At 43.8% G+C, this 24,206-nt stretch overlaps 1 protein-coding gene across 2 annotated transcripts in view; it reads right to left on the bottom strand.

Annotated features, from left to right (window-relative positions):
• Nucleotides 1-9,078: 9,078 nt before the first annotated feature.
• MXRA8 (matrix remodeling associated 8) overlaps nt 9,079-24,206 on the bottom strand; it is a 33,507-nt gene continuing 18,379 nt past the window's right edge. For both annotated transcript variants that reach the window (XM_075172351.1, XM_075172352.1), the window contains 9 exons: nt 21,586-21,606; nt 20,839-21,150; nt 20,156-20,257; nt 18,407-18,865; nt 14,064-14,222; nt 12,935-12,965; nt 11,865-11,941; nt 10,361-10,438; nt 9,079-9,463 (listed from right to left, as the gene is read on the bottom strand). In XM_075172351.1, coding sequence (XP_075028452.1) covers nt 9,438-9,463; nt 10,361-10,438; nt 11,865-11,941; nt 12,935-12,965; nt 14,064-14,222; nt 18,407-18,865; nt 20,156-20,257; nt 20,839-21,150; nt 21,586-21,606 — 1,265 coding nt within the window. In that variant the 3' untranslated portion in view covers nt 9,079-9,437. The remainder of the gene's footprint in view (nt 9,464-10,360; nt 10,439-11,864; nt 11,942-12,934; nt 12,966-14,063; nt 14,223-18,406; nt 18,866-20,155; nt 20,258-20,838; nt 21,151-21,585; nt 21,607-24,206) is intronic.

Genomic DNA, 24,206 nt, shown 5'->3' with positions numbered 1-24,206 from the left:
GCTATATTTTCTGAGATACTGAGCTTTATGTAGTTTTTGCAGTATGAGACTCAGGCAAAACATTAACATCCAACCCTGTGGTCTCTTCAGTTCGTACTTAATGACCTCCTGAATTCCTCAGAGACCCAGGTGGTATTCACACAAAGACTAAATCTGCAAAGAGCTCTGTTCTTGCTCTATTAGCTTTGCTTTTACTTTTCACAACTGAAAATATCATGAATTGTATAATTGTCAGATGACTACCTTGGAACAGACATGATAAGACTGGATCTATGACTCACAAAAAGCTTTGTGTCCCCATAAAGCACAGAAGAGAGGAGATAACCCATTTTCATGTTACAGTCAAACCACAAGCTAATCCAATTAAAGAGCAGACATAGGAATGCAGAATACACCACCTTAGCAAACCACCGGTCCATCAGAGCTAATATCTTGCTTCTTGCAGAGTTCAGGCCTTAACACTTCAGCTGAAAATAAATATAAGGCATAAAATCTCTTGCTATTAGTGCTGTGCTCTCTGTGATAGAGCAAATAGTCTTGCTGACCCCTGCAGGGAGCAGACAGTGTCCTGAGGCATAAACGCCGCTCACCCTTTTCTTCATTTATATAGCAGTGCACTTCATTACTACACAAAGAATAAGCAAGCCCTTTTAAAAAGCCATCCTTTGAATTATAGTGATGGTTGTTGCTTGTCTCAGTGAATTCAAAAAGCTCATCACACTCTGGGTGCTTAGCAAATAAGTATTTGTTTAAAGAGATATGACAGAAAGAAAACCAAAGCTCTGAGCACTCCGACACTCACCAAAGCTGTGACTTGGGACCCACTCTGACATTTCATGGGTATTTTTAATCCACCTGAAAGAATGTATTTGTAAAAGAACAAAATCATCTTTTACTTGGAGGATTATTTCTTCTCAAGAGTCAGTCACTGGCAGTTTTGCCACTCATGTCGATGAAATCAGGTTTGACTACGAGTACTTTCATTTGGATAATCAACCCTGGGAAATGAAGACTTCTGTTTTCATTTGTTCCAGCCACACAGCAGGATCAATGTGGTTAGCATCACTGCCAGCTTCCCATCATTTACTGCCAGCTGTCCATGTCCCTTGTAGGACTGATGGTACCTACAAGGACGCCAATAGCACAAATGTATTAGAAACTCAGCTGACGACATCCATTAGCCAGGGAAGATTCCTTCCAGACTGGAATCACAGTAGTGACCTAGAGACACAAAACCTGGGTTGCCAAAGTATTGAGTCCCATCAGTGGGATTAATCCTTATATTCCTTCGCTTAAGTATTTTCTCCAAAATCACCATTGTTTAAAAACAAAAGGAGAAATGGATTTTGGACTTTTGACATTGAAGGGATGTATCAGAAGCTGGTGTCTGAATGAACCACACAGGAACTGTTAGCCAACCTATTCCTCCCCTGCAGAGATCCTAAGTTTCCCCGTGTGAACACCGAGCACTATGTGAAGACTTTCAGCACATTCCAAAAGGCAAGTTATGCAGCTGCTCTTCACCTCTGGAGCAAAGATTCCCTCTCATTCTACTGATTCACACAGGCAAGATTAGCATCAATGCAGAATAAGAACTAAACATGGAAATGATCCTAAAAGAGAAAGAGAAGCAGAAAGATATAACTGCAACCACAGAAGTTGGATGTGCTTAAAATTAAGATGCTGTAGGCTGGCTCCCAAGCTGGTATACATCAGCGGGATGCAATCCAAGTCAGTTTACACTACTCATGGATCTGGTCTAAAAGATCTGCAAGGTATTTTTCCTTTTATTCTTCCTCTCTGTGCAGCAGACCTTGGGCACAGTCAGGTCATGGCAGAACTCGGCCCCGATAGTTTACAAGAAAATAAAGACATCAAACACTAGAGGGAGGCAAAAGACTTGCAGTCCAGCAATCTGCTCCCAGCCTCCTGGGCAAAGCTCCCCAGGGCTTTCATTGCCACTGGATTCAAATACAAATAAGCCTGGGGGCAAATGACAGAGGGTATTTTCAGTGACATTTCCAAAAACCCTCTTAATTGAGGAATGTGTGTTATGGAGAGAAATTGCCCTACAGGTCTGTAGGAATGAGGCACTGTGTACTTCGCATGGGAAGGGAAAAGAGAAGAATAGAAGGCAATATTCATGTTGGTGCTCCACAGGGACTGCTAAAAAGAAATTAGAAGAATGTAATGGAAAACATTAACGAACATTGTTAGCAGATGCACACAACTTATGGGATTCATAGGAATGAAGGGTGTCTCCTCCAATTTTAGGCTCTTTTTCATCTAACTTGAGTCTATTGATGACTGTTCAGTTACTGCTACCGAAAGTCTGATGCATCCCAGTGTGATCCTGTAGTGATGGAAGAATTACCACACTGAACAAACTATGTTCCTGTCTTTTCAAGGTCTCCCAGCGACAGCAAAGTTGAAGTGAAAATCAGATACTCATAAGAATGGCATCAACCTCCCTACCCCTGCTGCAGAAATGCTGCTAACTTCTGTCTCGGAACTCAACTGTACTTTAAAGCAACAATCAGAACAGTGGAGATGAGTCTGCAAAGACGTGAAATGTTATTGCAAAAGGCAACAGGTTGAGTACTTCAAATCACTGAGTGACATCAAGCTGTTTTTGATGAATTACCTTTTTCTCCATCATGTGTTTGCTGTAGATGGGTCTTCAGAGGAAAATTTTCATGAGACCCTCTGTTGTCTGGGCAAAAAGCTCTGACTGTGAAGGGAAGAAGTGATGCCTTCCAGGCAAGACCTCCCTTGCTGCTGAACCACATACACAAAACGCTGTGGGTTAGAACATCAGTTCGCCAGCTATGAAAACTCAGCACTCCCACACTTTTTTTGGAGTCTTCTTAGTGCCAGTCATGGAGAACCAGTCACTATCGCACACATACACTTTTGGCAGTGTCAAGCATTTTCAAATATTTTCGTGCAATGCACACCTCATCAATGAGTTTAATGGGTCGATCCCAGCTCCTACTCATCATGACTCAATCTGTTTTCTTTCCTCAGCCATTTTCTGGTTCTCCTACCTCTTCTTAGCAACTGCAGCACTTTTTTTAAAAGGGGAGAGCCACATTTGAAAAATTTCCCTGCAGCAATTGTCTTCAGAGCAGCTGATCTGCAGAGGGCCACATACACATTTAAAAACTTGTCCTCTAGGAAACAGTGGAGTTTTTTGCGTAGGAATGTCTATTTGGATCTTTATCCTACTTCTCTCAGGTCCCCAGTGTTTCTTCTTCCCCTCAGAAATTTGTTCTGTTAATGACTAGCAAGTCCCTCTCCACTAGTAAGACTCTCCCCAGACTGGGAGGCAGAAAGGAAATGGGGACAATCTGGACTTCATTTCAGTCAAGTTGAAGACAATGAAAATATTTAATTTCAGTGGTCTGCAAAGCAGGCCTTGTGGTTGCTAAATTAGCTTTTCCTTGTTCCCAGCTGCTTTCCTGGAAGATCAGACCCATTGTCTACAGAGACAGAGAAAAGTAACAAGATGCCCCAGCAACAAATAACCAACAGTGGAGTTGTTGGCTGGAGTCTGCCAGCAGAGACCCACCGTACCAGTAGAAAGAAACAGGGCTTAAAGCATTAATGACACCCAGCACTACCTAAGGCTATGCAGTAAGACCTCACTCTTCAAGATAATTGCGTAACTGCAGCTGCCTTTTTTGCAGGCTCCCCCATGTATAGGAAAAAAAAAAGCCTGGATTCAGGAGGAAGCCAGGCAATTTGGACATGCATAGTGTCAGGCAAGTACAAATTAGCAGGCCTGCAAACACTGCATTTGTATTTTTGAAGCCCTCAAAAAACTCCACTCAAGCTCCATATGCCCCCAACAAAGAACAAATATAGAAATCCAATCCAACACGTGTCACCTCACTTCAGCAAAATGGTGGCATCTCTGGCTCCCAGCATCAACAGTATAATTTGAAGACTTTTTTTTTATGGCATGGTGCTCTGGTTTGCCTGTAGCATTTAAGAAAAAAGGAAAAAAAAGGTAAGTTTAAATCTTAGAAAAAAGCTGTTGCATCAGATGTTCCCAGTGGGACTGGCACCAGCTCCAGGATGATCTCACTTTCCCCAAAGTATCCTTTTTTCAGTAGTACTCATTTGGCTTCTTCTCACCATGAAGAATCTCACTTACAGGTTATAGCAGCGACTGACCAGTAAAGTCCACAACAGTACCAAAAAGGGTATTTGGGATGAGATCTTTATTGTACATGGCCCCTGGCTCCACCTGCTCAAGAACTCATCATTCATTCTCAGCAACAACAGGGCCCAATGAGAAGGAACTACTCCCCATCCACTTCTCACTGTCTTCATCTCCCAACCCTTTTAACCTGTTTGGTTTTTCTTCCCTCTGGTTATCTGAGAGAGCACAAGCAGGCATCACAGGGCCATTCACCCTAGTGAAGAGGTGGTATGAAATGGCAGGAGACTGGCTGTAGTATGATTTCCAACCAGGTAAGAGAGAAGATAATACTTTCACCAGAGCTAGACAAGCTGGTCAATAATCAAGTTTGCTAAATGCACTTCTTTGCCACTTTTTAGTTTCATATCCTGCTTTGATCCTTCAAATTCTTGCACCTGCACCCTGCGCTGTCCATCCAAACAGCAATACAAGCTGTTTCCATCAGTGTCCCTGGAAGAACTCTGTCACACCAGCTGGGATACTACTCAGTGGGTGGAAGCCCTCCAAGAGCAGAATGTGCAGCAGGAACTTTGAAAGGTGTTAGTTCTGCAAGGAAAAGAGGAATTTGGGCTGGGAGCAAAGTATAAAACTGTGCAGTTAACTATTCCAGCAGGATATGTCATCTTCCCTTCTGGACCTGCAGAATTATGTACTATGAAGGAGCTGCCAGCCTTCATCTCTGATAGATTATTTGAACTCCATCTACAGCCACAGATCTGTTCATTATACAACACTTTTGGAGAGCTAAAATTTGTCTGTGGGCCCCATGACCAAGTCAAATGATGATGTCCCATGTGGAAACCATACTGAAATCACTGGAATAACTTATTGCATTCAATCTGCACTTTGTCAAGCACTTTAGGATGCTCCGAGATGAAACACACTGCACAGCTATTGGGAAGAATTAGCTAATGCTGGCTAATAGCTTAGATAGCATCTCCAAAGAGCAAGAAATAAAATCAACCTTAACTTGAAACTCCATTATATTCTCCTTTATTTCTTAAATGCTAGGAGAGTTACACAACAATGATAAATGGTAAAAGTTAAGTAACAATAATAATGAAAATTAATTCTGTTACAACAAAGAAAATAAACAAGCTTTATGGAACAAGTCCTCCTCTCAGTCTTGAGAGGAAGCAGAGTGTGCACAGAGCTGAAAAGAGGGGGCTTTAGATCAGTTTTAACCCCTTTTAAGGTCCCTGCCATACACCCTTTCCTTGTTCCACAACAAGGGCTTACATTCCATACATTACCCTAAAAGAGACTTTCATTTCTCTGCCCTCATTGAGCTAGAATACTCACTGAGAAATAACTGGTATAAAAATATTAGGGGTTATTATTGTTTTAACTAACTGCACATAAAATGCATTTCAGGAAACCAAGGAGACTATAATGAGGCAAAGCCTGCCAAAAGCCTGCGAAGTGACAGGTAAAGAAGTCTACCAAGATGCAGCATTCCATTAGTACAGTGAGAACACTACTTCAAATAACTCAGGCAAAGCACATTTACCAAAGTGCTACACACATTAAAAAATTGTTTCTCCATGAGAGGCAAGTTACTGTTCCATATTCGAGAAAGAAAGGCTGAGATGAGAGAAAGAGAGAGAAAACCAACCTGTCTAGAATTGCACTGAGTCTGTGGCAGAGTGGGAACAGAAGACAGTGGTCCTGCCCCTAGCCTAGTGGTTAATTGCAAATCGAGCCTTCTAATTTTCACGTGCAAGATCAGCTACGTGGACTTCATGCCAATGCCAAAGACTGACAGAATACAAAGTGCATATATAAGGACCTAAATGGCTTCTCCCAGTATTTAAGGGCAAATAGCCTTTGAGAATTCCTCTGTATCAAGAAATAAACAAACAAAACTCTTCAGTTTAGCGTTCAGTTTTCTTTCTCTCTTTTTTCAACAGTTTGAAAACACAACTGGTTATCCAGCAGCCTTGCCTGGATCTCTTTCAGCCAGAATTTTAACATACTAACTTACATACTGATGTGGCAGGCTGCTTTTGAAAACCACTGTTCTGATCATCAGTCCAATCACACAACATATGCCTCTCCTGGAGAAAAACAGGCCATAATCTCAACTTGGACTCCCATCTTGATCAGTCTAGGGTTATACTGGCATGTCTGACCATTACCAAATTCAAACTGATGATCAAAGCAAGGATGAGGAACTCATAAAGCTCTTCCTAGTGCTTGTTTCGGAGAACATATTAAATTTTTTTCCCTTAAGCTATTTTGCAGCCTAGAAGTCAAATAAAATATTTAAATGCCTGTGGAGTTTATGAGTAACCCCACTTTGAGCTGGTGTCTGTATGAGCTGTGCTAAGCAATTTGAACTGGCAAGTAAAGATCTCCAACCTTTGACTCACAGACATGAAAGGGAGGGAGAAAGACATTAATGACAATTACTTGAGACTGTGCCACCCTGATGGGATAACCAGTGCGGCCTTATGCACCTGCAGGAATGCGGCTTGGGTTTCAATCAGGTCTAGCCAAAGGCAGCCTAAGAATGGCTGTCTACTTTGGGGGAAGGGCAGGCAAACAGGGACCTGGGCCAACCCCAGACCCTCCTCTCCACTAGTCACGGGTCTGTCCAATCTGAGCACTTTTGTAAGGGTGAATCTTAAGTGAAGATAAAGGCAGTTAATCGCAAATCACAAAAACTGTTCAGAGAGCAGTGGAAGGGCTAAGCAAACTAAAAGATAAGGATCTGCCCAGCTGTAGCTTAGGAAGGCTCGCCTCCACCTCTACTGTTACATTCTGTTATTAATATTTTTAATATTTGAAGGCATTAAAAATAAGGGTCCCCAATATATTTCTTCTTTAACATAGTCCTCACTAACAGAGAATTATTAATACCTATAAAAATTGACATGGTCCATTTTCCATTCCTATAAAAGCGTGCATTGAACTACTGACGTCCTAGCCTCTGTATAGACAATAAACAGTTCCTTCTGGTACACAGGAGGCCTTACCCACCACACTTTTGGCAGAGCGAGGGAGCTGAGCTCAGCTTCAGTGTAAGTAGCGGCAACTCAGCAACCATCACACCCAGCGTATTATACCTCTGAGTTGCTAAGAGTCTTACTGAGCCCTGTCACACAACAGCAGAGATCAGTGGTGTTTGTGGGAAGAGAGAAAGGGGGTCTGAAATGGGATTTAGATGTCCAAGAACATTGTCATCAGTCAGACAAGACACCCAAGTTGGTAGGGGTGGAAAGAAAGGGGCAGGTATGGGACTTGACATTGATTTCTACACTAGGCAAGCCCATAGCGTTGGATAGCTCTCAAAACATCACCCTCACAGTACATGTGCTCCTGCAGTGGGCAGCTTCACCCAGCCATGACAACATATCTTTCCGGTTTGACCAAACTTGTGTCCCTATTAGATGGCACTGACATGTTCCCGAGTTAGTGGTGAGGGTGGCTAAAACAACAGCCAAGACACATACCATACTAGGCAGCAGGTCACATTCCCAATTGTTTAGCTGGTAGACTGAGATGCTTTCCTTGGACCACAGCTACTTCATCACTTGCAAAGACCACAGAATTCTCATCCCCAGAAGAAATCCAGGCTGAGATACCAGTTGCAAGCAGAGTACTACTTCAAGACAGAAACCACACCATCACCCTCACATCCTCCCTCACCCTCACAGTAGTTCCACACAAGCTCCTCTTCACACTTCCACCACCCACAACATCCTGCAGACCCTACCCCAGTTCCATTCACTCACCAAGCCCATGCGCAATCCCTCCCCCTCTGCCATTCTCTTCAGACCACCAAAGAGTAGGCTGGCAATCCTTGGCCACCTTTACCCTTACACAACAAGAACACAAGCCACTGTCATCATGCTCACAACAGTAGGGAAGACCTTTTCTTCTGTGCCCCAAGGACCACAGGTGTGCCTGGTTTGGGAACGGTGCCACAGAATATCCCAAGTAGTCAGAGGAGCTGTGTAGAACTGTTAATATTCTCCGGCTTTCCTGATGCTTTAACTTCCTTAGATTACAACACTGAATTACTGACTTCCAATTTTTGGACATTCCCACCTGACACGCTGTTCATACGTAGAACTCCCCTTCAGCCCACAGCCCCACTATCTCAGGTATCCGCTCCCCATATCCACTCCCCAAAACAATGCCAAAATCCAGAAGAATGGACTCATCTCCCTCTTCGACTCCCCTTCTGAGACCCTGGCCCATGAAAATTCCTGACAGGCTATTCAGTGGAGTGTGTTGTTACTCTTTTTCCTCACGGTCTGCTCATGAGAAGCTATTCCTTCTAACAATCTGTCTACCTGTGCTGTAATCATACCTTTGTTTTGATGTGTACACGAGCTCTGTGTGGCCTGGATCCACCCACGGACTGCAGGAAAATCACATTCCAGATTCCACACAGGAGTTTAGCCCTCTCCATAATATTTCTGGTTCTGATCTAACTGAGACTGGTATTACAGCACTGTAACTCCATCAACTTCAGCTGAAAGTGTCTGCTCATGCCAAATTTGATTTGGTCTGCACTGAAACAAAAACAAATCAACAAGCAAGCTTAGAGTGAGAAATACAGAGTTAGGCTTCCAGAGCTCTTTGGAGCTGATCCCAACCCTACCCTTGGTCATTTGTGTGCCTCCCTTTCCCCCGTAAAATGAGGATATTGACATTTCCCCATTCATAAAATGAGGTATTTACATTGTCATTTGTGAAGGGGTGTACTCTTTGTACTTCACCTGGAATATGTAAAGTGCTATGTGACCATACTGCTCCTCCTGATTTATGCCAGCCTATGAGAGATCACAATCAGGCTTTGCTATTATTTTTCTGATGAATACACTACATGGAAAAATGCCTGATATAATGATGGCTCAAGATTAGTGATGCAGGTTGGTTTATTTAAAGCAGTAACATCAAAGCAAAAGGTCTGCTGATTCAGCTCATAAAAATCATTGATGCATAAAACCAACAATAATATCAAGAAAGGAAAAGGGAATGGAGGACTGGAAGAACAGAAGAAGAAAAGGCAACCCAAACCCATCATAAGTGCACACAAGACAGACGGTCTAACTCTTTCAAGAAGCATTTGCAAATACCCTTGTGCTTAGTGGGGAGAAAGTCTACGTGGAAAAATCTATGGTAAATGGAGGGACATGAAATTAAGAAAAGGCATCTCTCTTCCATTTATCTATCTTTGATTGAAGCTTCTGGTCCAGCCAGCAGCTTGGGAATGTCTTCATTTACAATATTCCTTCCTGAAATCTGAAAGCAAATTGAAATGGAGGTCAGTACCTGAAGAGAGATTTCAAACCATCCAAAGCAGCACACTGTAATATGGACTTAGCTATACAGTGAAAGTGACCATTTGCAGTCACCCATGTCCCCAATATCCTCTTCATAAAACTCACAGTGAGATATACTGTGTATAAATTATTGCACAGATCATCTCTGCAGAATGTAGGCAAAAATACCATGAATATCATATCTCCATCAAGAACAGGAAGTCTAAGCCAACTCATGGACTCTCCAGACCATTCCCTTCCTCATATCATTTCAGTCACATTTATTATATTCTAAATTCATATGAAAGGAGTTATGGAACCTAACAGCTTCTTATAAGCACTGCTTGACATAGCATGAGTCTACAAACTGAGGCATAATACTCAGGATTAATACTGGATAAGCAAAAGGAGATTCAGCCCCTAGGGAGGGAGAGTTGTTTGCTTTTGTTGGATGAAGTAAGTGACTGCCCCTTACCCATAAATTAATTCAACTCAAAACACTCTCTTCTGCACAGTGTTTTCTTCTCAAACACCATGCCAGGACATTTTTGAGATACATCTCCCTCTGAGGTTATAGTACAGAATGCACTATTCCAGCCCTGCAAGGCATTCTTTTCCAATAAAGAAAAATTCTATTTGTGCCATGCCAAAAGTTTTTAAAAGCCTAATCACTACTTGCATCTTGTGGCTCCATGATGAAAGGATAGAAAGGGAACTAGCTTCTCATTCCTGCTGTCATTTGTCATGATGTTTATCATTCCTCATTCGGCTGTGGCTTGGTCAGCTCACTGCTAAACTGTGTTCTTCCCTCTGCCCTCCTTCAACCCATCAGAAGATTCCTACAGCCACCAATTAGGGTGAAGCAAGTCATTATTACCTTTGTCTAAATCAATGTTCTTTGCTGGGAAGCTTCTGGCTTGCTCAGCCTTCTCCTTCAGGATGTTGTTTTTGTAATCTGTGTAAGGGAGGAGTATAATTCAGACAGCCATTAGAACATTAAAAGAAAACAAAGCTTTACAGGCAAGGCAGACATGTGATCGGTCTTTCCTTGAAGTACTCTAGGCCTGGCATTTCCAGATCTCTAGGAGTAACTCATGGAGTTACTCAGGCACTCAGCAGGAAAAGGAAAGCTGCTACGACTTGATTTTTGCCCCAGGCACTAATCAGTTTTGCATACTTCAGTTTCCTGCTCCTCATAGGTATCACAGATTCTTCCAGCATGTAACAAAAAGCTCTGGATTATCTACGCGAAGCTCACCTGAAGGTCACTGATGCAGTTATTCAAAGAATTTCCTCACAGGGGAGCTCTCTTGAGACAAACAGAGAAGAATTTGTACTTGCTGCTGTCCTGGTTTGCAACCCACCCTCTGCAACTCCTTTGTTCTTTACTTCAGATTTTGTATCTACCTCTTGTTTACTAGGGCCCTTACAGCAATTCTGTAGCTTGGGACCTGAAGTTTGTCAGCTTGTTCTTTTGGAAGTTGTACCTTTATTGGGAGTGCACAGAGGAAAAGGGACAGACTCAAATTGTTTCCTGGTTTATCAACACATTCACTGACATACGGCAAGTTGCAGCAGATACGAACTTGGCATCATGGCAAGTCTTCAGGAATCTCAGGACAGTGCAGACGAGGATCAGTTTTGCTTTACAGACAATCCACTCCAATTCCAAGCAAGAAGACACCCCTGATCAGTTACTGACACAATAAACTCAAGGCTGCACCTTCAAGCTCTGGTAAGGAGCAGCATCCATCTTCAGGAATGTTGTAAGTTCCCCGAGTCAGTCCTACATATCCCAGCTAAAATACTTTCACAGATCACCAGTGAGATTAGCTTTTCAGTATGTCTCATGTTACCATGAGTTCTATTGTTTTTGGTATTTTCTATCTTTTGTATTCTAGGACCTTTGTTGCACATTTTCTTCCTATCATGTTCCCCTAAATTTGCTTTTAGTTTCTTGGACAGGAGATTCTAGAGAACTGCCTTGTTGATCCTCTTCCCTAGACAAACTTCTTAAATTTGAGGAATCCTCTTCCCTAGATGCTGTCTTGATCTCATTCCACATTGTCTTGCACTCACTTGAATTTGGCTTTCAGGTGCATGTCAAAGAACCCCCAAAACTCCAGGTGAAACATAAGAAGCTGTGCCTCGTTACTGACCAACCTCATCAATCAGCCTCTAGTTAAACTCAAAAGTCAGGACTGCCCTCTCCAGCTGCAGTCCCCCTGCTTGCACTGATTTGCGGGTTGAGATTCTCAAAGTTGCCATTTAAAATCAGGACGTTAAGTAATTTCAAAACTGGCCTCTAAATGCCATTAGAAAATTCTCAGTTATAATGAGGTTTGACCTGGTTTGGAGAATAGTTGCTAGTAGATGCATACCCAGCCTGATGTCTTCACTTTTGTATTGAGTCAGATCTGTTGTGTCGACTGTAAATTCTTTAAGATTTACATCCTTCCTGAAAAAGGAATAACAGTGAAAAATGGTATTGTCACATCCTTTAATAGCTGGCTCCTTTCACACTTTTTCACAATAGCTTTTCTAATGCCACTTTAGAGAATTTAATTTACAGTGTTTATTTGCTATGTATCTGGAGAAAAGTTGAAAAAAATCCATAGAAGATTTCATTCTCCATTAAGTACTGGTGATTTTCACAGCAATCCTTACAGAGTCCTTTCCAGTTTCTACAAAGGCTTCCCTGGAGAAAGCGTGACAGATAACAGCATTGGCAGCCATTGTACATGGGTACTTCTCCTGTCTTTGCCCCTAACCTATCAAACAGATTTCAGAAGGTCACACTGCTTAGTAGTGAATCTGGTTCTCCTCTGTCTTCCTTTTACTGTCTTTTCTAGAAACACCTTGAGATCTCTGGCTAGCTGGCTCTTTTTAACCCATGTGTTTGTCCAGAGCTTAGACCAATAGGGAGCCAATCTGTACTGGAACTTCCCCATCTCTTCCACTTTAATAATATATAACAAAACACAAAGGAACCCAGCTACATAATCTTGGCCCCAATCTCACAGTAGGGTTTACAGTAGATCTGTGCATTACCCTTTTACCACTAACTCCTCATGACACCTCACAGAAACATGATCTGTGAATCAGTTCCCAAAGTATAATGAGAGGAAATGCAATTGCCAAATCAGCCCTACAAACCATTCTCTCCTTCCGTACTTTGGCAGCATGGAAGTCGCTCCCTGATATGCAATCATTATGCAAGTGTATATTCCTGGGAACATTACACTAATAACGACTAGAGTCTAAAGCTGCAAAAGAATTGGTGGAAAGCAATGAATAAACTCTATCAAACAGCCGATGCTTTACATGGCTGTACTTGTACTAACCAGATCCTCAGCTGTTTTAGGCTCTTAATGACAGCTGAGGGCTGGGGCCCATAAGTTCATTTTTATGTATTCTAATCATAGATAGTAGACCCTGTAATTATACTTACTCTCCGTACTTCTTCACATTGTATTCATAACCTAAACAGGGAGAAGAAACAGAATGAGCCGTCGTATCCAGTCCAACCAACCTCTCCCAGGTAACAGTGATAACAATAACACCTAATACTTATTCACAGTGCTCCTTATTGTGATGCTTACAGTGATCACTTTCACAATCCCTCCAATACAGAAGAATTGACGTGTGTTCCACTGCCCCAGGGAGCTTCCCTTTCCTTTACTTACCAGCTTTCCAGTGGTTTTCCCAGATCTATGGATGACCAGCCACGAGAAACTACAGCAATTGCCGTATTTCATTTCTTTCCACCTCCCACTTATTACAAAAATATTAACCGCACCTGCCATCCCCTGTGTGCTGGTGCTGCGCTTGCCATCCCCAGCTCAGTGCTTAGGCCTGCATCCATCACATGCTACAGATGCTGGTTTTCATCAGCCTCCCCCATGCCAGGTATCTAACTACACTCCTGCCTCACCCCACCCTGCAAGGAGTGATGATCTCAGGCCCCTCTTTTCCATCCAAAGGCCAGGGCCAGGAGACTGTCCCCTCTGTGACTGCAAAGTAACCCCACTTGGGTCAGTGGAGATAGCTCCATTTTGTGTCGGTGCTAATCCCCTGACATGTAGATAAGGGTGAATGTGCAAATAACACACCAGAAGACAGACATTCCCTGGTATTTGCTTTTTGTGTGGCATCCAAAACTATTTGTGTGGAAGTCACCAAAAGATCTCGGTGTCCATTTATCTAATTACACACAGAGAGTCACCCAGCACAGGGAGTCCAGCAAGGACTTGGACATCTTAGTTCCTAAGGGATGCATGTGGGCCTTCTGCTCTAAATAAATTCCACTCGTAAAGAGTAACTATCTAGCGGTTCTAATTTTCTTCTCCCTTACAACAGAGCAACTCAGCAAATTAAGGCCTAGAAATTTTTACACCACACTAATGAATCTCTCCTGGCATCAGCACCTGCAAAGACTCCCCACTGCGCAGGTTGCTGGTTTTCCAGAAGAGGATCACTGCCTTCAGCGTGGTGCGTTGCAGTAATTATTTGCAGGATCAGCTCTCCTGTCATGAGATATCCCTATAAGCACTACAGGGCTGGTCTTTTCTAGCACTTACCTCTCTGCCGGCGCTTGCGGGTGACGAGGACAACAATGATGAGGAGGACGATGAAGAGCAGCAGCGTTGCCAGGATGTAGCCCAGCTGCTGGAAGAAGTGCACCCGGCTCTCAGGGATGATGACATTTATTACATTGTGGCCCCTGACAACATTTGGATCTGATGGCAGAGGAAAAGGAAAACAGGCTGATAATTGTAATTTGCATCCAAAGCAAAGCACGTTCACACGTGGGCCCTCATGTGGACCCGAAAAGCATGTTCAGCAAGAAACTCTTCTGAACCGCATGGAGTAAAGGGCAAACAGCTGCCTAATTTACAACATACTGCACCTTTGTCAGATGGAAGATTCCCGTGCTCTTCAGAAGACCATTATAGTTCCCAGGAGCGTGAAGTATTAACAGTGACTGTTGCACGTTCCCTTGCTGCTGCCTGGCTATCAGTGTGTTCTTGCTTATTGCAGAGGGGAAGTCCGGAAAGAAGCCACACTAGACAGCCCCAAGTCCTTCTGCAGGGTAACACAACCCTCCGCTGGGTCCCTTACAACACACACACCACGTTGCTTCGGCTCCAGACAGCTAAAGTATGAAGCAGCCCCTCCCTGCCAAGGGTTATAATTTACAGAGTGGGAGGAATTTTCAATGCCAAAGAATGAGTTTCCTTTTAAATAAAATAAAAATCAATAAAATAAATAAAATAAAAACCCACAAAGAAAAGCCAAGATTCCATTCCATTTGTGGGTGCAGCAGCATTTCAGTGCCGCAGCACAGGGAAGGGTAACTCAAAGCTCTTACGTGGAACATTTTTGTAGATCTCAAATAAATAGTTTTACACATATAAAGAGGAAGCGACTTCTCTGCTTGCCATAGTCAGAGGAGTGGACAAATCCAGCCCAGGCACAGACAGCAAACCCGTAAGACACACAGTGCTGGGGGAGGCTTTTCTCTTCAAAACAGAGCTGAAAGTGACACCTTCTCCCCCGAACAGGGAACATTCACAGAGCACCAGGCAAGAACCAGTATGGAGTTCTGGCCTACCATTCTCTTGGGAGTTTAATCCTGTAAATTAGTCAGGGGAATATGGGGAAAGATGGGGAAAAATATCCCAAAAGCCGCAGTACCATTTAACAGATGTGTTGTACTGTGAGAAATTTTGACATTTTTGGAACTGCTGGCATAGTGACTGGTTCCAGTTTGTCAGGTAGTTTGTTTCCAGCATTTAAAAACACCAACCCACCAACAATAAAATCAAGTAAGATGATAGCGGATTGAAATAAACACTTTGAAACCAGAGATAATTGTTTGCTAATGCTAACAGCAGTCCTAGAAAATTGAGAGGTTTTAGCATATGCTCTGTTCTGGTAGCCCAGCCCTCCACTCCAGCAACACTCCACTTTCTACTGGCATTGCTAGATGTTGTGTGCTTGCTGGCTATAGTGCTAAAAACTAGCATGTGTTTTTCACCACTGCTAAGCTAAAAAATACCAAACCAAAAAACCCACTTGCAAAGCTGCAAACAGTAGTTCTACTTTAACAAATCTCTGGATCATGAAGGGCTTCTTCAGCAGCTGCCATAATGAGATGGTAGCCACTGGAGCAGCTGTTGAGCCAGGAGTCAGCAAACATAAATGCATTCTATTCCTGGCTTTTTGCTTTCCCACAATACTGCAAGATAGGGTAGGAGCAGAGTTAAACTTTAGTCAACATCGGAGAGGTCACGGTAACATCAAATAGTGGAAACAGAGATTCAATAACTTTGGGTCTCCTTGGCTTACTCAATCAATTAATACTGAAAGTACTTGTCGTACTAGCATTTTGACAAAGCATCACTGGTGGGCTTCAACGTGCATCACCGGCAAGGCAGTAGAATATATCCCATTTTATAATTGGGGAAACTGAGGCACAGAGTAACGGTTGATTCAATCGCATCCAGTAGGTGAATGGCAGCGCCTAGAATAGTATCACCAAGGTAATACAGACTCTCCTCCTCATCCTAGTGTTATATGAGAATTTAAGCTGAGGTGATGAAGGTTTATTCTGTAACTAAGATCTGATCTTTCCGTATGTCTCAGCATGGCGTGCCCATCTGCCTCCAATTCACTCACGTAATATGGTTTAACTACTGGAAAATAAGATTTAATAGCGGGGGAAAAAAAGTTAGAACAGAGGTGCCTTTACCAAAGTGTCAAGGGTCAGATTCTTCTGCTGGGAAAAATGGAGAGCTCTCTACCAAGAGAGCTCACAAATGCTGGGTATGTGGCCCATTTTCTTTTCAAGGCTGGCAAAGAATTGAGAATAGTTTAGCAATAAGCATGAGACACAACAGATGCCATTCTTCAATCACTTGCTCCAAAGCAAATGCAGAGTAAAAATGCACTGAATTAGTAGACATACACCACATTTATACTGCTGAGACTAAGAGCAGAATTGAGCTCATGCTTATATTCAAAACAGGATGAAGTTTCCTGTCTGGAAATGGCTCCGCGCCTCGGAGCTATGCCAGAAACTATAGCTGCTTGCTGAAAAAGCTCATTGCTTTGCTTTTGTTATCTCCTGATGTTTCATTTTGGCTTTATGTTATATCCCCAGAAGAGTTCTATACAGTTTTTCATGGAATGGGGCAATACCTCAGCCTTTCCTGCTATACACAAATAGGGCAGCAGGCTCCTCGTCAGCAGTGGGTTTGAAAAAGGCACTCCGGATGTCTCAGCTTCTTTCACATTCCCATCAACTCAGCACATTTTTGTGTGTGGTGCTCTCAGACCAGCTGAGCGTTCATTGCCCGTAGGGGACAAAGCTCTTCTAAGACTGTTCTTTTTGACAGTGGAAATGGCTTTTCTCAGGAAGGCAAGTTCCTCCAGCGCTGAGGGCACTACTGCCAAACTAAGTCATCCCTGGCAGGTTAAATTACTTGTAGGTTCTATCTAACTTCTGAGCAAGTAGGTTACTATTCAGCAACAACCAGGAAAACATCCAGGAAAAAGGAATAAATTCCTGGCTGGGCAACTCTGAAAACAAGATCTAATTTTCATCTGCACAACGTGACCTGAATGGGGCTCAAGGGCAGCAAAAGGGCCACGGGCAGGGAGACTGATATTTGTATGTCCTGGCCTCCGTGTCAGCTCAGCCCCAACAGCCACCTCTCTTTAGTACTGCCTGGGTTTTCTGGACACCAACCTTAGTCTCAGAGGGGAGGTTTAAGTTTCTGCGACTTGAAAAAGCCAATTGCTAGAGAAGAATAGATCTATTTAAAAATGTATGAAGCATGTCAAAATTCTGTATTAAGCAGCCAATAAATATTAAACCACAATGAATATTTTAAAATGTTAATAAGGAGCTATACCCAAAAGACTTAAAAAAAAAATTAAACTCGGGATTTTTATTTTATTTTTCTGCCTGAACTAAGCATGATGGTTTTGAGTTTGGACAGGCTGTCAGATGATAGCTCACTGCAGTGGAAAATGTGAAAATTGGCTTAAGACAAAAAAAGAAAAGCTGAAGGGTGGAGGAAAATTCCTGGTGCTTGATTCTGCAGTCTGGCATCTTGCACAGCCTAAGCCCCCGTGCAAAGCAGAGACAAACACTTACGATTTACACTGGTGAGAATAGTGGCATGTTGTAACAGCAAAGGCAGAGCAGAATCGACCCCCGCCCCACACCTTCTGTTCCATAAAAGCCATCAGGAAAGGGAGCCTGTTAGAAAAACAGCTTGTTTGCCTTAGGGCATGTCAGCATTGAAGAGCAGAACAGGCTGCAGAATTGCCCTGGAGCGAAGAAAACAGGAGCTGGACATGATGTCATACAGCACTGCAAGCAGGGTAATTAACCCTGATGGGTGGGACACTCCGCTTTTGGTGCGGCACAGTGTTAAAGCAGCTCTACAGACCCTCACTAGGATCGCCACGCACGCAGCTCCAGGTATACCAATGTAACGGAAATAGCTCAGAAACAACCAAGCCCATACACTAGAGCCATATACGAGTAGCGAGGGAGGCAAGACCTCCTAAGGGCAGGAATAGCCCTGGCTCAAATGTGAGAAACCTTCAGTGTTGCTCTAAGTGGCACCTTCACTTCAGTGGTGTCTACAGTACTTCCGCCGGGCACAGGTTTGCCTTGACCACGCTCCCTCCTGCTGGCACTAAGTGATCCCTGCAGACCACTGTGGAGGGACAGAAAAGGCAAGGACATTCTGGCATTTGGAGCAAAGGCCTCCTGAGGTGACGATGATGGGGAATAACGTGTCATATTCCTGACCTGTGGCTTACCAAGCTCTTTAGAGCTCAAAGGCGCACCTGTAGATACTTATCTCTTCCTCAGTCAGGAGAACCACTTCCAGAGGCCACTCACCTATGGCTGGGGCAATGTTGTGAGTTGTGAGGTTCACCACCTTCTTCTCTCTCACTGGCTCTGTCACGAAGACTTGGTAGATCCTGCGCTCGTGCAGGCCACAGTAGTGATGGTGCAGGTGGCAGGAGTAAGTGCCTTCATCTGCACTTTCCAGCTGTGAAATCCGCAGGGAAAAGTCACCCAGGGCAAAGGCTGTGTCAGTGATGTTCATCTTCTGACGAATGAAGAGAGGTCCATAAGAACGACGCTCGCCAGAGGCGTACAGATCAATGAGGCGGTCAGCTCGGTCATGAGGAACCCCTGGGGGCTGCCTGTCCCAGTGGACCACTTGTTGTTCCTCCTCACTGTGCCGTTCGGTCCAGATGTGGTTACGGTTCACACAGGGGAGCGTCACTGTGCTGCCTTCTAGGGCAACAATCACAGGCTTTTCCCCATCCCAGTACTGATTTGCATCCTCGGCTGTAGAGGAGACAATACAAGTTGTGCAACCTTGGTACATGCATCTTTACATACTTGTCCTATGCTTAAGGACACCCAGGCACACCCAAGATGGCTCTCAGACCCTGCAATCCTATAACACATCCCCTCCAAAGATCCTGAAGTGCCACAGGGGTAGTGTGCCTTGTTCACACTTACTTCAGCAGTTAGTAAAGGAATGTACCTTTATCTTCTACATCCTAGGTCAGTGCATTAAGCAAGACCACTTTCTTTTCCTTATAACTGAGAGTTAATCTCTTGCTTTAGAAAGCAGGAAGTATATTCTCTCTACAGACTAAGAATGGAACGAGAACAACAGATTTCATCTTCAATATGCTATATCCCAATTCTCCAAGCAGGAAATGCTTTTCTACCCACAAATGCCCTAGTTACTGGAGGAGTTCAAGAAGCACTGTTTTGTATTTTGTTCTTGAAAAGGAATAACAGAAGAACCAAAACACAGATGAGCAGGTTGGGGCTCACAGGCCTGCCTGCGTGTTTTTATTGCGTAGAAGCTGTGAGAACAGCAGCAAAAGAGATGCACTCCTCTACTTATCCCATCAGCCCTTCAACAGCTTCCCAGCACAATCAGCCCCAGTAGCTTCACTTGTGCATTATACACAGGTCGATTTAAATGACACGGTAGTGATGCATGTGTGGCATAGGTGGCACACACTGCAGTTGCCAACAGCCCTTAGAAGCTTGCTTTTAGAGCTAGAGTTAAGGTGTGGTAACTTGAGCAGGCTTTTTAACTACCCTAACTCAGGGTAAGCTCACCAACCAATGTACAAGGCAGATCTTTGTGGCTGACCTGACCGATGGCGGATTTTTTCTAGGGATATTCTACCGCTGGAGCAGTAAGAGGACAGCTAGTTAATTGGGCTGCCTAGAGTAAACATTTAACTTAACAGGCTCCATGCATTGTTTGGCACATGCCAAGAAAGGAGAGAGGTTCATAAATAACACGCATTGAATAAAGTTTCTGAAACTCAGGGAATCTGACAGCAAACAGCATAGTGAGCACCACTGTCTCCTGATGCTTTCCAAGCCTCTTGTGGCATCTGTGCCCCAAACCTGCAACTGAGAAGGCATGGGCAAAACCCTGCATCCACACTGCTCTTCTCTGACACTAGCAGAACAGCATGCAAGGCCTACCGTGAATCAGCACGCAAGCCCCACTGTGAATTCAACAGAGTCCTGGTGGCCACTGGACTCCAGTTGCCAGACCAGGTCCCTTGCAGAAAGGAACACCAAGCTGTCTGCCATACCTACCTTTCTTGGTGATAGCTAGTTGGATTTTCACAGTTTCATATAAGTGGCAGTAGTGGTGGTGAAGATTACAAGAATATGTGCCTTCATCACTCTCTGCAACATCTAGTGCAACAAGGAAGAGAGGGGAAGTTGAACGTTTTATGCTGAGACAATGATTACTTTTGTCATTTATAGCTTCCCAAATGCCTGTATGGATGCAAAAGGGCCTTTATGTAACTTGGTTCTAACCCATCCTTGTCACCAGGGTGGGCTAAACAGAGAAGAATCATCTCACCTAATATAATAATTTGTTCAGTCTATTTGCTGTTGTGTGGAATATATTTGTATTAACAGATGGAAAGAGAAAGCCGATTTAAGTTTAGCTAAGAGTAGGCACAGGAAGAAAGACAATCTTGGGTTTATAGTTCAGGAACTGAAATACAGTCAAAGGTCCACAAGAAGCCCAAGCGACTTTCAGGCAATGAGTTGTTACCAATTCTCTTTTAAAATGGGACTGTTTCAAAGGGAAATAAAACACTATTGCAGTGCTTCAGAGAACCTCATTAACCTCATTAGGCTGATATTTATTTATTTATAGAAAATGCTCTGTAAAATAGTCATTTTCACTGAAAACCACAAAGTTAATTTAGTCATGAATCCTTCATTTTGCAGACAACATAGGGAGAAAAGATGCTGCTTAGTACCTTTAATCACCAAGGAGAAGTTGCCATCTGTAAATGCATTCTGGGGCATGAATATCCTCCCTTGGTTGTAGGAGCTGTATACCCGCTGATCTCCAGCTGAGTACATGTCACATAGCCTCTCCATCTTGTTATCTCCATAGTAGTTGCTGTACACATCCCAGTGGACTACACGCTGGCGGTCGTTCAGACGATCCTGGGTCCACACCATGCGGTAACTCTTGCAGGGCAGGACAGCCTGTGACCCCAATGCAGCACTGATATTTAACACTGACACTACAACACTGTCTTGAGGGTTTGAGGCATCAGCTGGGACTGAGCGCCAGGAGCAGAGAACAAAAAACAGAGTTACCAGATTAATGGCATGTGAAGAAGACACTAGAGTAGGACTCAGACCTGACACAGAATCTCTGCACAGCTTCCACCCAAAATAAAGTACCTTCCAAGACCAACACAGAGCTCTCTCATGCACCAATACAATAGAAAGCCACTTAAAAACACTGCTTTCATTCAGTGAAGGCGATATCTATGATGTCTGTTATCAGGATCGTAGATTTGACCTGTCCTACCCACCCTTTCTAATCCTAACCCCCAGTTTAATCAAAGTTTAGAGATGGGATGTTCATGCGATGCATGGTTCATGCCTGTGGAAGTTAGCAATGAAACCCCCATTGCATGTCATGGAATCAGGGTCCTTCTCATTTTTTCTCACAACCACAAAAACAGGCAGATTACAAAGATGTCACTCACCTGAATATAAATAAACAGAACCTGTCAAAGCAGAAAAAAAGAATGTTACTGACAACAAAAGGAAGAAAAAACTACAAATAGACCCATAGTCAGCAGCCACCTCCTCTGTTATTATTCCATCTATTCCTCCCTTCTCTGTTAATATACTTATTTAACATGTGTGTTGTGGTTAAGCCCAGAGGCTCAGACCTTGGTTGGTCCATGCTGCAGCAGACACTTACAGCAAAAGACAGTGCCTGACCCAACAAACTTAAGCTTAAGAGCAATGTGGGATATGCTTAGCCTGCAACTGATTTCATACAGTCCAAGTCTTTATTTCATACCATCTATAATCACAGAGTTTTTTCCACCATGCTATTCAAACATTACACCAAAGCTATCTGTCAATGCATCACCCACCAAAACTGTCTGAAAGGCCCCTTCTGCCCAAGAGGAAACTATTTAACAAATGTGTAAGACAAAAACAAGAACCCAAGGAGGCAGGAGCGGGCAGGGGAAAGGGAGGCACCAGTACTATCTTAGGATCTGATATTGGTCCTGCATAAATAACAAGGCATCAGCAGAAACAGCGAGGCAAGAACAGTTCATAGAAACGTAGAATGTTTGGGTCGGAAGGGACCTTTCAAGGTCATCTAGTCCAACCCCCCACTGTGGGCAGGGACATCTTCAACTAGATCAGGTTGCTCAGAGCCCCGTCCAACCTGACCTGGAATGTTTCCAGCGATGGGGCATCTACCACCTCTCTGGGCAACCTGTGCCAGTGTCTCACCACCCCCATTGTAAAAAATTTCTTCCTTATATCTAGTCTGAATCTACCTTCTTTTGGTATAAAACTATTACCCCTTGTCCTGTCGCAACAGGCCCTGCTAAAAAGTTTGTCTCCATCTTTCTTATAAGCCCCCTTTAAGTATTGAGGGGCTGCAATGAGGTCTCCCCGGAGCCTTCTCTTCTCCAGGCTGAACAACCCCAGCTCTCTCAGCCTTTCCTCATAGGAGAGGTGTTCCATCCCCCTGATCTTTTTTGTGGCCCTCCTCTGGATCCGCACCAACAGGTCCATGTCTGTCCTGTGCTGAGGACTCCAGAGCTGGACGCAGTACTCCAGGTGAGGTCTCATCAGAGGGGAGTAGAGGGGTACTACCCAGATGTGACCAGTTAAAACCATGTTCATTTTTGTTCTGTTTGACCATTGTGAAATGAAACGTGACAGTTTCACTTCCATCTCTTCCCCAGCAGACATCCACATCTCAGTCACCTTCCTCTGCTAAGGCAAAGGCCTGAACAGACTTGGAGACAGAGCTGACCCCAGCTCATTTGCTGGGGGTTAGAGCTGCCCAAGTAGAGGGAAGTGGATCCACACTGCTGATGCGCTAGATTGAGTGCCAAAAGATAACTCTCATCTCCAAGACTCCAAATCAAACTCCTGTAAAATTGATGGTGGGATTAACGCATTGAGCGAATTCTGTAACTCTGCAGGATGCTGAGTCTACCTGTCAGATGGGGAGCGATGCCGCTTGGCTGTTTCGCTTCACACTCATGACACACACTGATGCCAGCACTCTGATGGGCAAACACAGCCTGGCTTTGGGAGCATGCCCCCCAGAGTCTCTCCCGCTGACGTTCCTGGTCTGCACAGTTAACACTGTAATGCTCTGGATGCAACTGCAACTCTCTCCAACTCATGTGACTCAGATCTATGCAGGAAGAACTTTGCAAGAAATAAACTAACGCCTTTGTTTCTGCATTTCTCTGGTCCATCCCCTCCTGCTTTTTGTGTAGGAGGGGTCTAGGAGGTCTCCTGGCATCATGCTTTGAGAGCACGATTCAGATTCCCAACACAATGACATCATTCATCTCTCTAACCAGTCAAGCCCAAATGGGTTCCAGCAAGATCATTAGATGTTTTGTCCTGCTAATGTCATAGGCACAATGTCCTCCAGACAAAGGCTGTATTTTTTTTTCAGCCCTGGAATTTATGCATTTCCAAAGAGAATAAATTAACTCCAGACTGGGGCTATTTTAACCACACCCCCAGTGCATGGGCTGAGAATAAACTCTGTTTCCTTTCCTTCTCCTATCAGAAAACACTGGGCAGTGACACCAGAGAACAAAAATGAGCAGCACCGTCTGTTGAACGGCCAGTTCAAAGACACTCCAAATGTAAGTTATTTTTTCTGCATTTATAATCTCAGAACCACAAAGAAAAAAAATACCTGTACTGCTCTGGATATAAGAAACAGACATCATACACAAGACATTATAATTCCATCATTTGATGGTCTCTCCTAATAGGCGGCAAAATGCCTGATGGTAAAATATGATAAGCTGCCAGCCTCTGTCTCTGGAAGCCAGGACTTAGATTTAGCTTAGGACAACAAAGGAATAATACAAAGCTCTTTTACAGCACCAAATCAGCCTTCTCCAGAAGAAATCAGTCTCACTTGTGACAGGACAACCAGCGCTCAGCGCAACAGCATCCACTTGTATCAGTGTGACAAAGCAATGCTCATGTGTCTGAATTGGTGTTGTTTGCCCTGCGGCAAGGGAACAGCGCAGTATCACAACACGAACAGCGACTTGCATGCTAGGGACTGGTGTCTACGAGCTGGCTGGCTGCACAGCCA

The sequence above is a fragment of the Calonectris borealis genome, chromosome 23 (assembly GCF_964195595.1).
Source record: "Calonectris borealis chromosome 23, bCalBor7.hap1.2, whole genome shotgun sequence".
Classification (NCBI taxonomy): domain Eukaryota; kingdom Metazoa; phylum Chordata; class Aves; order Procellariiformes; family Procellariidae; genus Calonectris; species Calonectris borealis.
Note: the sequence above shows the minus strand (reverse complement) of the source record. Positions and strands in the feature narration are given on the sequence as shown.